This window comes from Electrophorus electricus, chromosome 21 (genome assembly GCF_041902795.1).
Source record: "Electrophorus electricus isolate QZ-2024a chromosome 21, ASM4190279v1, whole genome shotgun sequence".
Taxonomy (NCBI): Eukaryota; Metazoa; Chordata; class Actinopteri; order Gymnotiformes; family Gymnotidae; genus Electrophorus; species Electrophorus electricus.
Genome location: NC_137517.1, coordinates 14,940,001 through 14,956,881, shown reverse-complemented (window position 1 = coordinate 14,956,881; position 16,881 = coordinate 14,940,001). Strand labels below are relative to the sequence as shown.

General features: G+C 49.8%; 1 protein-coding gene and 1 long non-coding RNA gene across 5 annotated transcripts; one reads left to right on the top strand and one right to left on the bottom strand.

The window, feature by feature from the left end:
- Positions 1 to 1,069: 1,069 nt before the first annotated feature.
- klf4 (Kruppel like factor 4) lies at positions 1,070 to 5,197 on the bottom strand. Of its 4 annotated transcripts, none has more exons than XR_014119062.1 (5): positions 4,820 to 5,184; positions 4,524 to 4,644; positions 2,834 to 3,842; positions 1,892 to 2,171; positions 1,070 to 1,791 (listed from the first exon to the last, which is right to left on the bottom strand). XR_014119062.1 is itself a non-coding variant. In XM_027023256.3 (5 exons), the coding sequence occupies exons 1-5, from the start codon at positions 4,822 to 4,824 to the stop codon at positions 1,996 to 1,998; spliced, it is 1,224 nt and encodes a 407-aa protein (XP_026879057.2). In that variant the 5' UTR covers positions 4,825 to 5,176; the 3' UTR covers positions 1,070 to 1,995. The 4 variants fall into 4 exon arrangements, 3 of the variants coding, with proteins under 3 accessions (XP_026879057.2, XP_081560443.1, XP_081560444.1); XM_027023256.3 differs by having other exon boundaries at positions 1,070 to 2,171; positions 2,834 to 2,992; positions 3,080 to 3,842; positions 4,820 to 5,176; XM_081704317.1 differs by having other exon boundaries at positions 1,070 to 2,171; positions 4,820 to 5,182.
- Positions 5,198 to 11,309: 6,112 nt separating this feature from the next.
- Positions 11,310 to 12,739, top strand: LOC145653005 (uncharacterized). The gene is made up of 3 exons (XR_014119264.1): positions 11,310 to 11,487; positions 12,152 to 12,322; positions 12,569 to 12,739. It is a non-coding gene; the product is annotated as an uncharacterized LOC145653005 (long non-coding RNA).
- Positions 12,740 to 16,881: the final 4,142 nt, after the last annotated feature.

Here is a 16,881-nt window from a genome sequence, read left to right as displayed (position 1 = left end):
AGCTTCTCCCTGCCAGGTGAAAAGCATGGGCGCATAGCAACGGGACACTTTTTCAAACCCTTTTCTCCCATTCATAGCCAAGGTGTGATTGTCCGACACCTTTCCCACATTTATCCCGTTTTAAACATGTTTACTCTCCTTTTTTTTTAACGAAGCACAGATATGCGTGATAAATGAGCGAAGTCATTCACGCAATGCGAACGGGGCCTCCTGACCAGTCTGTGTGCAGCAGTACCTTGTGTGGTCAGAGGTCAGCTGTGTGGTCAGATGAAATCTTTAGTTCTCAGTAGGACACGTGTGTGGCATTCTGCTAGTTAAAACTTTTAGTGTGTCTGGGATTTGCAGCCGACCACACCAGCCAGCAGACAGGTATTTTACATGTGCATTTACAGTTACGGCATTTGGCAGACGCTCTTATCCACAGCGACTTACAAAAGTGCTTTGTCATTTACTCATAGAATATATCCAAGTACAGTATAGTAGGTTAGAATCAAACATACCAATGAACTAGAACAGTGTAGAAATACAGGGATGAATGCTGATGCCTAGAAGTACAAAATACATATAAGCTCTATCTCAGACAGCAATCAGTGCAATAAACGATATGTTTGAAGTTAAATATGCCATCTACTAATCATCTTTATCTAAGCGCTGTTGGACTTGAGGAGAGTGAGAAGATTCTGTTAATCACCGCAGTGGGAGAAATCATGTGAAAGGCATGAAGTCGAAGAATCCTTCCCGGTCTGTGGATGTTTGGGAACGTAATTACGCAAGAAGCATTGCGACGGTTATGGTTTAGAGGGAAACGGTAACCATAGCAACAAAATAAGGCCGCGGCAGCTTTCGCAAACTGCGGTTCTTTATGAGTTTAATATAAAAGTCCGTTGTGCACAAGATCCGCGGGCCGTCAGCGCTCCTCCGTCCCTGCTGGATGTGTTTAGCGACGGAGAAATCCATGCGGAAACCCTTGATCATCTCTGATGAGTATTTGAAAGTAGAATCAGGCAATGGCAGGCTGCGTTTCATGTTGTTAGATCAGAGGACTCAACGGAAAAGTTCTGTTTGAATGTTCATCTGAAATGTTTTTTTTATTATTATTCGTTTATGCAGTATTGGATTCGTACATAAAATACAAAAACTTGAGCAAAAAAATATTTACAAATATACAAAACTTAAGATTATATTACATTAATTTGTCTATAAACAAAAATCTTTGTTCAGAGTTATTTTTTTTTTTGGTTTCTTACAAAAATATGAAATATGTCTTATTTATATATAAAAATTATTGCACCCAAGAGCCACAGTGCAGATGAGATTGCCATCACCACGGAGAAGTGCCACATGTCCCCTGAATTCCAGCCTGCCGTGTGGAAGAAAAGGATCCCAAGAAATGCACACATTTCATCTGTCTGCTTTCCTCTTTGGTACCTTTATAAACACCTGGGTATACTGAGCACCATCCTGTAACATATTTATAAATTACTTTGTACCTGAAATTAATGGCTTAAAAGGAGTTATATAAAAATATATTCATAAGACAGAACAGTGTTGTGTGTTTCGGCCCACGCTTTCTCTTGAATGCTTGCTGAATCCAAAGCTTTTTTTAGGTCGAGCTTCAACACACATCAATCTCATTGATCCCAGATATCCCTGATTTTTACATGATTCCAGTCTGAATTCTTCTCGTTCCTCTGGCACCTTTAGTTGCCCCAGATTTCCCAATGGAGAGACGACTTTCCAGTAACTCCCGCGGCAAACTGGTGTCAGTTGTACAGACGGCCTCTCTGCGTCCTTGTTACGTTGGAAGACAGTAACGACAACAACAATAAACACAATGACAAACAAATACCAAAATCAGAAGTACGTTTGGAGCCTGGAAGGCTGTCCTTGCCGTGGATGACACAGCTCGTCATAGAGCGCTCATCTCGCTGTCTCTTGTTTGAAGGCAACGCGTGGTTTGGACACACTCGCACGCACCAACGCAAAGCGCTGTGCTTAGAGGTGGCGCTTCATGTGCAGGGCGAGGTGGTCGGAGCGGGAGAAAGCCCGGTCGCATTTCTGGCACTGGAACGGCCGGTGACCCGTGTGCTTCCTGTAGTGCCGTGTCAGCTCGTCCGATCGCGCAAACTTCCAGCCGCATCCTTCCCAGTCACAGTGGTAGGGCTTCTCCCCTACACACACACACACACACACACAGGGATAACAGTTAACATTTCACCCCCAAGTTGTAACAAGAAGCAGCAAAATCGGAAGGGGAGGGGGAGAACAGGGTGGGGGTGGGAACTCCAACAATACAGACTGGCCCAGCCTGTCGCTCGGGGAGCGAGGAGCACAAGAGGGCCGGTAAACCAATCATGTCTGCGGTTTTATTTGAGCAGGGCTCACCGTCGACCTTCTGTCTAAACGACAGATCACACCACCTGCCAACTGCTCCCCGTCGGCCCTCTGCCTCACCGAGAACAGTAGAATAATTTATCGCCTGTGCGAAAACAGTCTTGACTCCAGGGTAGGGATGAGGAGGGGGGGGCTTCACTGCATGCTCTACGAGCCGTGTGAAAGCATCGGCCCTGTAACGCGCAACGTTATGGGGTATAAAGCCCACTGCAGGGCCATCAGTACTGACACCGGCACGAATGGAGGGGATGACGTGCTGAAGGACAAGCAGCAGCAGACCATGCGCGAGAGCCATGAGAAAGGTGGGGGAGTAGCAGGGGCACTGACCTGCATGTGTGTGCGCGCGCGCGAGAGAGAGCGCTTGGGCACTGACCTACACGTGTCTGTGTGTGTGTGTGTGTGTGGTCAGGAACAGACCTGCGCGTGATCAGACACTGACCTGTGTGTGTTCGGTGGTGCGCTTTCAGGTGCGAGCTCTTCGTGTACGTCTTTCCGCAACCTGCGTAGTCGCAGGTGTGCGTGGCCACCCTCTTCCTGGGCCAGGAGCGGCGGCCGCGCTTGGGCTTTGGCTCCTCCGGGAGCCCCTCGGAGATCATCTCTGCGGGATAAGAGCGACAGGTCAGCGCCGGCGGGAAGAGGGCATCCAGGATCTGGTGTCCACGGCAGCGCGAGACGGGCGACTGACCGGGGTAGGGCGTGGCAGGAGCGGGAGGGAAGGATGAGTAGCCCGGAGTGGAAGGGAAGACCTGGGCCATGGGGATGGGACGCGGACCCAGCACTTGAGAGGGAGAGCCGCGGCGCTCGTCTTGGGAGAGGGCGGAGCCCGGGGCGTGGTCAGCCCCGATGCCGCTCCTCCCGGCAGGGAAGGAATGCGTCTCGGCCGGCTGGGGGCCGGCGCACTTGTTCGGACACTCCTGTTTAATCCTGGGGCACGAGAACAGCAGGGATGGGTCCGACGCGGCGCCCGTCTTGCTCGCCGTCGCCCCCTGGCTGTAGTCCACCGCATGCATGGTGGTCCTCACCACGAACTTGCCGTGGAGACCGGCGGGGGGCTGGAGGTAGGCGGAGTCCAGCTCGGGCCTCATCAGCTCCGCCACAAAGCCCCCCGACGGGGAGACGTCGTTGAGGTCCGGCAGGTAGAGCATGTCGGTGGTGGCCGGGCCCTGAGGAGAGGTCAGCGGGTAGGAGTAGGGTCCCGGGGAGCCAGGAGGCGGCCTGGAGACGCCGCTCATAGCAGATGCCTCCTCCGGCTGGGGTAGGTGGCTCTGTTGCTGCTGTTGCTGCTGCTGCTGCTGCTGCATGCTGTTAGACAGGATGAAGTCGTAGTCGAGGAGGTCGAGCTCCTCCGGCTCTTTCTTGGCCATGGTACAGAGCACAGTGTGATCAGAGCCCCCTCCTCCAGACGGTGCGCATGGACGCTTCATATGGGACAGCTCCTCTTTCCATCTCTTAGTCCAGAGAGAGAGAGAGCGAGAGATAGAGAGAGATCAATAACCACAGCAATCTAGGAATCTGTACATGGAAATTACTGAACAGATGAAGATAAAAACTGGTTCCAACAACTGAACCTATACTGAAATAAAAACTTAAAAAGAATCCAATTATCAAACAACAAAGTTTGATCAAATGATGTGGGTATTTAAAATCACATGGAATTCTACAAGTGATTTTTCTCCAAAATGACATATCCATTAAAATTTCGCCAACAGGAGTTCCCACTCTGTACAAGCCAGCGAGCGCTCTCGTTAACAGCCTTGTTTACCGACACTTGTTACGTAAGACTTTGCTCGGTTCAAAAACCGCGTCGCAGCGCACAAGACCGACAGAAGAACAGGTATTCCGTCCACTAATACGAGGGAACGAGAAGCCGCTGTCCGCCTACGGTCTGGTCCGACACTCCCCCGGTCACGTCTGCAGCGGAGCAGCTCCGGCGCGCGGCAGGGTGCACGCGCGCCTCGAGCGCATTAGCTGCGCGTGCGGCAGCGCCGACGACCGCACGCTACGGCACGAGCCCCGAGCCCCCGACACGCCACCGTGCATCGCGCGCCTCGGTCGGCGGTCCACGGACGGAGCCCACGCACGTGCGCGGCGAAGGAGGCACGGGGGCCCCGGCTGCGGTTCTTACTCACTAAATGAGACGCTCCTTGCCCCGCGGGTTTTCTCTGGACGGCGGCGCCACTGGAGAAGGTTGATATAGACGGTAGAAGCGGCCCGTTCAGAGCCATACTTTCAAAATCATTGGGTGGTTGCCTGGGTACACGGACAAGGCGAAAGGGAGAAAAAAAAAGGTAGAGAAAAGGAGGAGGGGGGAGAAAAATCAGGAAAAATTAAAATCCTGAAAGGCGCTATCGTTCCAAAACATTCTGCTCGTGTAAGCCGAGTGAGAAAATGACACGATCGACGGACATCTACGAACAATACGCACCTCATCAATGAGAAACGGGCGTCCTCGTGTCTCGGCAAACGCTCGGTTGTAAAGCCGCGGTGGTTTTCCGAGCTGCCCGCGGCAGACGCCGTAACCGGGACTCCAGGCGCGACAGTCAAACTTCGGCCCGTGCCATGCCCGCGAGGCGGCCGGCGGATGCACCGGACGGGCGAGTGTGTGTTTGCCGTTGGGTGAGAGCGCGGCGGCAGGCGGGGATTCCCTCCGCTCGCTCCGTGTGCCGCTGCTGTCACGCAGGGGCGAACCTGCGCGCGTTCTGAAGGCTGGAGCGGACTGATTTGTCCGGAGTTACGGGGCTTCCCTTCTTACCTCTTTAAAATCCCGGACACGCCTCTCGTTGTCACGGCAACCACGAGGAGAAAAAAAAAAAACAACAGCGCGCGTGTGACGACAAGAGGGAGGGGAAAAAAAAAAAAGTTGGCACGCGGCCGCTGAGAGGCTGCCTGTGTTTACCCGCACAAACACGGCAATAGCAACGGGCCCGCCGCGCGCACACCGGCGTCGCTCTTCACGCGCATTCTGTGCGACAGATCCGGATTTGCGTTGAGCCGCCCCCCCCCCCCCTTTTTTTTTTTTTTTTTTTTTTTGCCTTTTAATAACCCAACTGTATGAAGAAAAAAAAAAATCATTCGTTTTAAAAGTGTTTGGGATTTTCCCAAAGAGCCGGTGGGCTCGTGCCGAGCGGAGACGAAAAACGAGTACGATCTCTTCAACTGAATTATAACGCGTGCGTGAAGGAGACCGGGCAAGCCTCTGACCAAACTGTCAAACGGAGACAGCACTCGTCCACCGAAACGTGGATTAGCTCGTGTTCTGCGTGAACCAGTCGCCGAGGCCGGTTTCCTAAACCCTTCCAGACACCTGTCACCTCCGTTTACCGGTGTGTGTAAATCGGCGCATGGCTACTACGAACGGACCTCAGTGTTTACATAGTGAAGGTTACACCCTCGCTAATGGCTCGCCGCCAGCACCGCGAGGCGTGTCTGCGAGCGAGGGAAAAGGCCGTTTCAGCGCCGCTGTGCACATAACAATGGCCCGCTGTAAGGTAGCGAGGCTTCGCGTCCCAGGAAAGGAAGTTGCACCTGTCTCTCCACTGTTTAGCTCTTCATTCACTTCATCGCGCTGATTCATTCATGCGAAATTCTGGCAGGTTCGTAATTCGTTTTCAAACGACGGCCACAACTTTCACTGAACCGGTTTATCCCGGGCATCGTGCGCCGTGACGGGCAGCTCCTGTTACTGGTCAGCTCTCGTCGCCGCGAACTGCGGCGTGCAAGTCGCGGCAAGCAAACGCAATCAAGAGCGCGCGTTTCGATGGGTTAGTTATTACGGCTTTGATTGGTCTAACTGCCTGTGCACTGATGCACTGTCTGTCGCAAGCCAAATTGCTACAGACAGACGTGGCCAGGCCAGATTAAATATTGACAGCTATCACGGAGAAGTCTTCGTGGGACGCTTTTAAGGCATCTGCGCGCTCCCCGCGGACGCCCCGCGTGGGCCTAAAGCGCACAGTCAGTAATCTAGGCTAATAATTAGCAGAGTCTTTTCACTGAATCCCATCTGATAGCACACAGAAGGAATTCTGCCAGCAACATTCTACCGCCATCAGTTTCTGAATTCTTTGTAGCGTTACTGAACTCTGAATGAATAATGTGTATGGTTGGGCCTAACTCGGCACCATCCTTTGTCACACGTATGCACACACACACTCAATCATTTCATGAGTATCTCATCACCAAACAGCATGGTAACTGGTGCCAGTGTGACAGTTTTTTAATCAATCATCTTAAATCACACACTACCATTAAAGTTTTCCTCATACAGAAGAAGGCTTCAGAGGTCCAGTGATGGCAATTGCTTTCCAGAAACCAAGACTGGCAATGAAGACACAGATTAAGCCTCTAGTCCTGGTCTGGAATTCACCAATCTGCGCTGGGCCACTGGTCTGGTATCAGATTCCTGTCCCCTGTTTAAGACGATCTTCATCACAAAATCTGCTCCCCCCATCAGCCATGCTGATTCGTCATGCACTGTGTATACTGGCTCCAGAACGAGAGCGCATCAGCGGTCAAGCTTCAATTATTATTATATTTAGTTTGAACCCTGTCCAAGTTGAGAAGGATGCGTAGTGAAGCTCACCGCTCGTCTGGAGGAATGGTAAGATGCACGCAGTGAATGTGCCGTGTGTTCATGTAGAGGGCCGTGAACCGTAGGCAGACGCTCCTTCTAAGCAGCTCTGATTGGCCGGTGTCTCACGGTATGCTCTTGTGCGCAAGCTGTAATCTGGAGGCCCTTTCTGCAGCATTTGGCATTGCCTGTGCAGAGTGATTGTTTTTGAAGAGGGCTGAGCACTGTTTGCAGAGGTATCAAGCCCAATATAAACCTATTTCTGCATCCGAAAACCCCAGAGTGCTGTCTTGCTCTCTCTCTCTCTCTCTCTCTCTCTCTCTCTCTCTCTCCCTCTCTCTATCTCTCTCTCTCTCTCTCTCTCTCTCTCCCTTTCTTTTTCTTTCTCTTTGCTTCTTCATTGGCGCGTGTGTGCGTGTGTGTGCGTGTGAGCATGTGTGCGTGTGAGTGTGCGTGTGTGTGTGAGCGCGTGTGCGTGCGTGCGCGCGCGTGTGTGTGGAGAGCAAACATAATTTTGCGACGATCCTGTTGCATCAGGATCTTGTCCGTTTGACTCAGTCAACAGTGCCTTTCCTTCCCGAATACGCATACAAGTCCGTGTCCTGCTAACCGCGTGCACTCTCTCTCACACACACACACACACACACACACACACAAAGCAGTGGGAACCAGTGAGACTGCGGCGTTATAGACTATGATTGTGGTTGTTTGGCTAGTTGAGTGAGTGATGCAAGTTGAACCGAGGGAAGGCGGCGACCGGCTTCCACGCCGGTCCGGAGAGGTACCTCTGTTTCCCAGGCCTTTTCCCCACAGCTCTAAGGGCCGCTTTCAGACCATTCACGCCCTTTGTGGTGTAAAACAATGGCTTTGTTTCACCCACTGTAAATGCTGTATTACATGTCGACTTTGAGTTTCATAGCCGAACAAAAGAATCGGAAAGAAAGAAGGAAGGAGAGGGGGAAAAAGAGAGAAAGCACACACACACATTATTTCAATGCCTCTCAGGGACTTTTCCTTACAGAAAAGATCTCGGAAACAACACAGCAGTTCGAACAGTCGTGGTTCAAAGCTACTGAAATAATTTACTTGCGTATTGTTGTTCTTGCACCAAGGGAAGACTCTCGGTGAGGTGTGATATCTCTCTGCTGAGAGAGAGAGAGAGAGAGAGAGAGAGAGAGAGAGATGTAGTGTTCTCTTACACTGAAACAGTCTTCAGTTATGCGGAGTGAAATTGGGGCAAACGGGCAGAGCCCTGAAGACTGTGCATCTGACCTCTAACTGGAGGTTGTAATCGAAGTGATCATCGTGCGTGTACTAACCCGATACTTTCAAAAGTGTCATATTTTCCACCACACATTCACAATGCCCAGAGATGTTCCTGAATGTTTGTGAAAGTATATCTGGGCAATATTTTGTAATTGAGGGCCAGAATGCATCTACTAATAAGTAGCGTTCCAAATCATCACAGCTGCATCTCTGTCCGTGTTTATAAACAAGCGCGCAGATGTTTGTAATTTTGGCTCTGTTTGTTTTTGTTTTTTTTGGATTTTTTTGGTTTTGGCCCAGTGTCCTGCACCTCAGCTTTAAGGATGGTGGGCTGTTTGTTTAATATATATTTGTTTAATTGACCTGTGTGTTCGGTAGGACTCTGTGTAGAGCTGTATGTTTGGTAGAGCTGTGTGTTAAATAGAGCTGTATGACTGATAGAACTGTGTGTTGATGGAGCTGTGCTTCAATGCATTGTGTTCAATTGTGTGATAACGGCGTGTGTTTGGTAATGGTGTGTGTTTGATGGTGATGCTCCATAGGTTTGTGTATTTCACAGAGGTGTGTTTGATAGAGTTGTGTGTTTTTGGCAGGTTGTGGGTTGTTTTCTGGAAATCTGTGTGTGCACGTGTGTTAATACATGTGACTGTGCAGTGCATGCATGTGTGATGTGTGGGCGTATGCGTGTGCGCATGCGCGCGCGTGTGTGTGTGTGTGTGTGTGTGTGTGTGTGAGAGAGAGAGAGAGAGAGAGAGAGAGAGAGAGAGAGAGAGAGAGAGAGTGTTAGAGACTGCAAGTGTTTGACAGCATTCTACCAAAGTTATACTGATCCAGGAAAAAAAGATGTAAATGACATGTAAATGAGCAGGTGATTCCTCCTTTGGTTCCCCTTTATGAATCTGCATACAAGAGCTGATACCGGCAGATCAGGATTCACCGTGTACTGGTGTGTGTCCCATCTTGATCACAAACATCCCATTAGACAGGTCATTTCCTAAAGAAAGATGTCTTAAAATGTCTTGGATTTGGATTTTCTTATGGCGAATAGTTGCTCTGCTCTTACCTCACCCACTCTTACCTCACACTCTTACCTCACCCACTCTTACCTCACCCACTTTTACTTCACATTCTTACCTCAGCCACTCTTACCTCACCCACTCTTACCTCACCCACCTTTACCTCACACTCTTACCTCACCCACTCTTACCTCACCCACTCTTACCTCACCCACTTTTACCTCACACTCTTACCTCACCCACTCTTACCTCACCCACTCTTACCTCACCCACTTTTACCTCACCCACTCTTACCTCACCCACTTTTACCTCACACTCTTACCTCACCCACTTTTACCTCACACGCTCTTACCTCACACACTTACCTCACGCGCTCTTACCTCACACGCCATGCTTCAAAAATGTACAACACTGTACCGATTGTGTGTGAGTGTAACTGTACAACTCTGTCTCTCTGTTTTTCTCCTTCTCGTGGTTCAACACAGGGCGGTTGTGTTTGTGACGAGTTGAGCTTGTCAGTGTTGAGCTTGGGTTGAGCTTGTCCACACGTATTGGAGTCATTAAGCAATACCCCACATTCCTCCGCTAAGTCCGCAAGGCTCCCTCTTCTTACCGTGGTTACTGTAGCAAAGAACATCTTCATTCATCTCTCTGCAATCTTCACCTCATGGCTAATATGATTCAATTCTGTTGAGTCTATTCTTGGTGTAAATGGTGTAAATACAGCCATGACGTTGGGGCCCTCAGTATGTGCAGTGTCTCTGCCTTTTACACGTCTCTTCTTTTTACACGTCTCTGGCCCGTTTATATGTTTCCGCCCATTTCGCTTGCCTCCGTCCCTCTGGATTGTCCCCATCTCTATGAATAGAGGGGGCAGAGTCACCTGCCAAGGTGATGTTGATGAGAGGTGAGTCTCTATCCATGGTAACGGAGTTAATCAGAGTTAGAGACCTTATTTCTGCAAACCACATCAGGCTGAAGTCATCATGCCTTAAATAGTTTGATATTTTGATTTTTTGTAGGAGATTAAAAAGAATATCCTCAGGAGAAACAAGAGAAACAAAAATTAAGCTTAAACAATGTTTCAGAAAAAACGATTAATATTTGCTTTAATTCATCACACTGAGATCTCACCCTCTGCTCCAGGGTTGGACATGGAAGAACCCTGAAATATTTCAACTTCACCTTTTAAAGTTAATGTATGCCATGCCAGCTGTTTCACTTTAATATTAAATGTATTCAGAATAAGGGCTTACACAAAGGTACAGTAGTGTGCTGCTTCAGAATACTGAATGTGTGTGTTTGTGTGCACGTGTGAGTGTGTGCATGTGCGTGTGAGTGTGTGTGTGTGTGTGTGTGTGTGTGTGTGTGTGTGTGTGTGTGTGAGTGTGTGTGTGTGTGTGTGTGTGTGTGAGTGTGTGTGTGCGTGTGAGTGTGTGCGTGAGTGTGTGTGTGTGTGCGTGTGTGTGTGAGTGTGTGCGTGTGTGTGTGTGAGTGTGTGTGTGTGTGTGAGTGTGTGCGTGAGTGTGTGTGTGTGAGTGTGTGTGTGAGTGTGTGTGTGTGAGTGTGTGTGCTCGCTTATGTGTGCGCACGTGTTTATGCTTGCGAATGCATGTGTATATGTATGCATGCGTGTGTGTGTGTGTGTGTGTGTGTGATCAGAAGGCTGGGACACTGTTCGGAGCTTTAACCTGTTTATAGCCCACTCTACATCATCACATGTAATCAGGAGAGGAAGTGTGTGTGTTTGAGATAGTGAGTATGAGAGAGAAAGAGAGAGAGAGAGAGAGAGAGAGAGAGAGAGAGAGAGAGAGAGAAGGAAGGAGTTCTTGTCGTAAGGCAGACTGCGCTGCCTCTGTTCACACAGAGACTCCGACTCTGCTTAAATATGGCAGTTATTTTTATCCCAGCACGTAAGAGCTGGCCGGCTCCGCCCCCCCCACCACTCCAGACGCCCCCTCAGCCAGGAGGGGAAGTGGACCGGAGCCACGCTTCCTGGTCACATGACACGACTGCCCTGTCATAGCAGGCAGCAGGGGAAGGGGGAGGGCTTCCAGGCGCTCTGCCCGGGCCCCCGCGCCTCTCTCAGGCCGGTGTGTGGAGCTAAACCCCCTCAGCGTCTGGAGCTGCTGCCTACGGTGCCGGGCGGGCGCAGGGGCTGGAGCAGTGAGGCGGGGTGGGGTCAGGGTGACATCACAAGGCCCCGCCAGGATTAGAAGCCTCTAAAAAGCTGGGCAGAGGGTAAGCAGTGCAGTTCTTACATACCCCCCCGCACATACACACACACTCTCTCTCTCTCTCTCACACATATAAAAACACAGCCATGTTAAGGGGAAAACCATTATTTCACTTCTGCTCCATGTGTGAGAAAAGGGAGTCCTGATATAAGTAACACCACGTTGCTTGTTAGGCAAGCAGTTTATGCTGATTAGCACAAACTGGAAAGGCACTGTGGTCGTATATTACAGAGTAACAGGAACAGTTTCACATAACGAGAACTTAAACATTATTCTGTTAGCGATTCCTGAATTTTGATGTTTTGCTTCCTGCTGGTCACACGGCCAATCAAATGAGGCAAACAGGAGCAAAGTTTCTGCTACCAATCTTAATGGAAAGTCTGTCTATATATATATATATATATATATATATATATATATATATAATATAGTTATATTATATTATAATATAACTATAATATTTCTCCAACCTAAACTCCTCTTTCAGCAGCCCATGTTCTGTAAGTCATTTGTAAATGTTCTGCATACTGTATATGTTCTGTTTTGTATGTCTATCAGTGGTTTCTCTTATGCGCTGCGTATTGTAAGCATCTATGGGGCATTAAAAAGCCCTATATAAATATCATTTGTTATTATTATTATTAAAATGACTCTTAATATTCTGTCAGGTTTGAGTAGAGACGTCTTGCTAAGCGTGGCATTAACAGCGTGTCACAACGTGCCACGTTATTGCTGTGGGAGGAGCTTGCAGACGGCACTTTCGTCTCCACGGCGACGGGATGACAGAGGTCTTTGTGGCGGTTCACAGTGCTCAGTGAAACCTGATGCTTCATCGTCAGGTAGGGCTCGGTTTTGGATGTGTGTATCGGTCACTATAACAAACTGAGCAAGCTTACTGAAATCAAAACACAAATCTCTGTGGGGATTTAAAAAATTTTTTTTGGGGATTCGCAAAAGAACTCCCAAAAAGCAACGCACAAAAGGCTCGGCATTGCCGTTATTATTTTGGCATGGGTAAACACACGCCACGCTCCACCGTGCTGGGATGGACTTTAAGGTTGACCTCTTTTTACGTGTGTCTTCAGCAAACATGGCTCTTACTCAGAGGGACGTGTCACGAGTTGGACCAGTCTGGGAGAAGGGGAGCCAGGGCGCCTCTCGTCTGCTGTGCTTTGCTTTGGGGCGAGAGACAGCCTTGACCCCCCCCCCGTACCCGACCTTACCACAGAGCTGTACCGCTGAGAAAACACACCTAACCTCTACTGGCTCTGAATCTAACAGTATGAAAAAAGTGGAAATTTCATTTGTTCTACTCATTTTCCAGTCAATTACAAGTCTAAAAGCTAAATATTTATTTGGAGGGGAAAGTGGTGTGTGTGAGTGTGTGTCTGTGTTCCAGCACTGGGGTCGAGCGGCAGGGAACCGGCGGCTACGGCTGGAGCACTCCAGGGCGTGTGTGTGTGTGAGGAGTGTAGTGAGGCTGTGAGGAGCTGAGAGGTACAGGTGAGACACCTGAGGACCCTCTGTTTCACTCTTCAAACGAACAGAGGTGCGTGGAAGCGCACGGAGACACATGGAGACACACTGAGACGAGCTGAGATCTCAGACACGCTGTGGGATTCCCCCCCGCACCACCCTGGCTACATCTGTCCTGCGTCTGTCCTGCGCCTGCCTGGGGGATTTGGTGAAATAATCCGGCAATAACAAGGTGTAGGATGTCTACCTTGGACGATGACGATTTTGCAGTTTACTACACAACTTGTTGTTTCCCAGTGTCACCTTTCTTTCTCTGTTTCATGACGTGTCAAACTTTAGTTTTCTGTGTGAAGATGATAGGTGAAGGTCTTACTCTGCTCCACCAATGAGACGCTTTGTTACTGACCTAAATAATAAAACCAAAGGTGCTGTTAGGTTTGGTGGATGCGACAGAAAAGTTGGACAAAAAGTGTAAGGTTATAACTAGCAGAGGCTGGACTCTCTGTGAGCCCTTTCTCATCTTCAGATCTTTGATTGAGGAGGAGGAGCCTGGGCCTAAGGGGGAGGAGCCTGGGCCTGTGGGAGGAGGAGCCAGAGGGGGTGGCAGGGGGGGAGCTCAGTTAGACATGTGATTGAGCTCAAGTTTCTGAAACTTGCAGCTGTGATTGGCTGGCTTCTTCTTGCTGCAGCCGCATGCATCTCAGATCGCAAAGTCATTTTGCGTTGCTTGCCCGCGCAAAAATGACTGCCGGTTGCACACGGGTCGGCTTGCACACCTTGGCGGGTAGGAACCTCACGGCTTGCTTCTTTCCGCCCTGCCTGACTGGTGGCCCCGCCTTCCCAGTGGCCCCGCCCAGCTTCTCCAAGCAGCCCCGCCTCCAGGTGCCCCTCACCGTTCCCCCCTGTCCCTTGACGGCTGTGTCCAGGAGCGATGTGTATGTATCGGCTTTGGCATTCTAATTCGCAGGAATTCGGCCAGTAATTGCTCACAGGCGTTGGGAGGTGGCGTTCCGGCGCACGCGTGGGCTTCTCCCGCTCCCACGGGTGCCTCTCTGCACCACGCACCCTTTCGCACAGCTCCGTATTCCCAGCCTCCGGCTCCGCGTGGCTGGAAACTCGCTAACGTCGGGTCCCGCTTTGGAGCACTCTGGAAAACCTGACCAAATAAGTGGGCAAAGGAGTGAGAGAGTGAATGAAAGAACAAACGAGTGAATGAAAGCAGAGCAGAACCCGTTAATTAACCCTTCGCGGGCGTTTGCTGCGTTGAGTCAGGCGGAGTGCATTGAGCGTGGTGCGTGAGCGCGTCAGCTCCGTCAGAGAACACTAACTGAGCTCTGTGATCCTTCACGGTCAAGCGGGAATTCCTCATGCGTCCATCTAGTAACGAGACTTGAACTACACCGCTGTAGTAAAGCCCATTACAGCGTTCCCTCTATGAAATGTTCAGTGGAAAGAGTGCGTTTAGCCACACAGATGAGAGGAAGTGCAGGGGGAGGACTGTTGAAAAGGGCAACTTTTTGAGAAGCTAAAAAAGTGAAATATGAAAAGCCTAGTTCTCAGCAAGGGGGGGGGGTGTAGAAGGAGGAGAGAGGGATGAAGGGAGAGTGGGAGAGAAGCCAGATTTTCATTTCCTCCTTTTGATTCCCCTCTGAGCAGTTTTTAAAGCCAGAACGACTGGGTGCACGGTTCACCTGGACGTTTGCGTCTCCGAGACAGAAAACATACGCTTCATGAAGCCAGTAAAAAAAAGAAGAAAAAAAAATCTTCTTTACAGTGTTCATTTAGACGTGGAAAAGAAACTTGTTTGAGTTCAAGGCCTAGGCAAACTCAGCTATCCTGTAGCTTCATAATGCGGGTGTAATTTAGAGGTACAGCTAGCGGCTGGATGGGGCTGCAGGCGTGTTCTGTGTTTTAGGTGGTCTACCTGTGGTTCAAGGCTGGAAGCAAACTCGAGGCCGTCCACTGAAATACGGCATGTGATAAGATAGTGGAACGATAAAAATAATCCCACCATCATAACTCAAACTAGTCCCGCTTTGTTTCATGCCCATATAGGGCTCTTAGTACATAGTCCATCTGAGTTTTTTCCCCAATCCCAATCCTAATCCTAATCCTAATTCTAATCCTAATACTAATATTAATCCTAATCCCAGATCTCATTCTTCGAAAGGCCCAGCAAGCAATCTGAGAGAGATGAGGCATACGAAGGGTTGGTCCGGAAAATGATCAGATGATGGGGAGACGATGAGTGGAATAACAAACACGTATGGATTACAGCGGCCCATATCCTGACCGTGAGTTGGCGCTTTGCTTTACTGGCCCGGGGTGTTGGGGAAGTCTGAGAAGTGAGAAGGGTTTTCGTGGAGGAGATAACTGCACAAGTCACCCGTCTTGACGTGTGTTGATGGTTCATAAGTCACCGGAGGCACTGGTCTGAGATGCTGTTGATGGTCGCAATTCCAGTCTTTCTCTCGTGGGTGTATCTTGTCGCTTGTCTTATTTTTTCGCTCGGAGCGGAGCGAGAGTGGACCGAGACTTGCTCTTGGGGGGGGAATCAAAAAAGCCCAGAGGTGTCTGACAGAATGACCTCTCATGCAAATGTCATGCAAATCCTTGCGTATGCATAAACAGATATGTAAATAGATATAGCGCTCTTTATTTAGCCGGTGCCCCAGAAATGATATTTCTGTTCATATGAGGTTATGTGTCTTGCTACTGTAACGATGCAATTTCCTACGGGAAAAGCATTGCAAAAGCATTCTCTCTCTCTCTCTCTCTCTCTCTCTCTCTCTCTCTCTCTCTCTCTCTCTCTCTCTCTCTCTCTCCGGAGAGCGAGAGCTTGGCAGCACCTGTGGTGCTGTGTGGACGAGAGTGAAACGAGCAGGTTCACACGGAGCCCTTCGTTAAATTCATCGGGACCCGCGCCGTGCTCCCCACAACAACAAAAGCCTCTTTATATCGCGGGGAGCTCCTGCGTCGACGTTTTTAAGCGGTGCTCACATGGAAAAAGGCACCGCACGGTGCCGGAGGGAAAAAGACCCATTCTTTCTCTCGGAACTCCGGTCAGACACAGAATTATGTAATCATTTAAGTTCTTTAAGTCAGCAGATAAATAAAAAGGTAAACAATTGTGAAATGGATGCTGGAGTGTGTTGGTGCATGTGTTTTTTAGACTGGAGTGCTTTTGTCAGTAAACGTACCTCAGCATGGCTGCTTTGTCATCATTGGTCAGTCTCAGTGCTATTTCTTCTTGCCATCTGTTCCACTGCTTTCTGTGTTTGTGAGAGTGTACAGGATGACTCTGTGAGACCTGAGCTAAGTCTATATAGGATTATATAGGACTGGGTTGGACTGTATAGGATTGTATAGGGCTCTATGGGACTTTATTGGATTGTATGGGATCGTATAGGACAGTGGGGGACTGGATTGGACTGAGTAGAACTGGTGGGACTGTATGGGACTGTCGGACTGGTGGGACAGTGTGGGACTGTATGGGACAGTGTGGGACTGTGTGGGACTGAGTGGGACTGTGTGGGATGGTGGGGGACTGTGTGGGACTGTATGGGACGGTGTGGGACAATGTGGGACTGAGTGGGACTGTGTGCGACTGTGTGGGATAGTGTGGGACTGAGTAGGACTGTGTGGGACGGTGTGGGACTGAGTGGGACTGTGTGGGAATGAGTGGGACTGTGTGAGACTCAGTGGGCTGGTGTGGGACTGTGTGGGATAGTGTGGGACTGAGTAGGACTGTGTGGGACGGTGTGGGACTGAGTGGGACTGTGTGGGAATGAGTGGGACTGTGTGGGACTGTGTGGGCTGGTGTGGGACTGAGTGGGATGGTGTGGGACTGAGTGGGACTGTGTGCGACTGTGTGGGATAGTGTGGGACTGAGTAGGACTGTGTGGGATGGTGTGGGACTGAG

What these genes read in the sequence shown, in the direction of transcription:
- klf4 (XM_081704317.1), bottom strand. An exon ending in GGCAAGGAGCGTCTCATTTA is followed by an intron (nt 3,843 to 4,523) that starts GTGAGTAAGAAC and finishes CTCTGGACTAAG; the next exon opens with AGATGGAAAGAGGAGCTGTC. An exon ending in GCACCACCGAACACACACAG is followed by an intron (nt 2,172 to 2,833) that starts GTCAGTGTCTGA and finishes GTGTGTGTGTAG; the next exon opens with GGGAGAAGCCCTACCACTGT.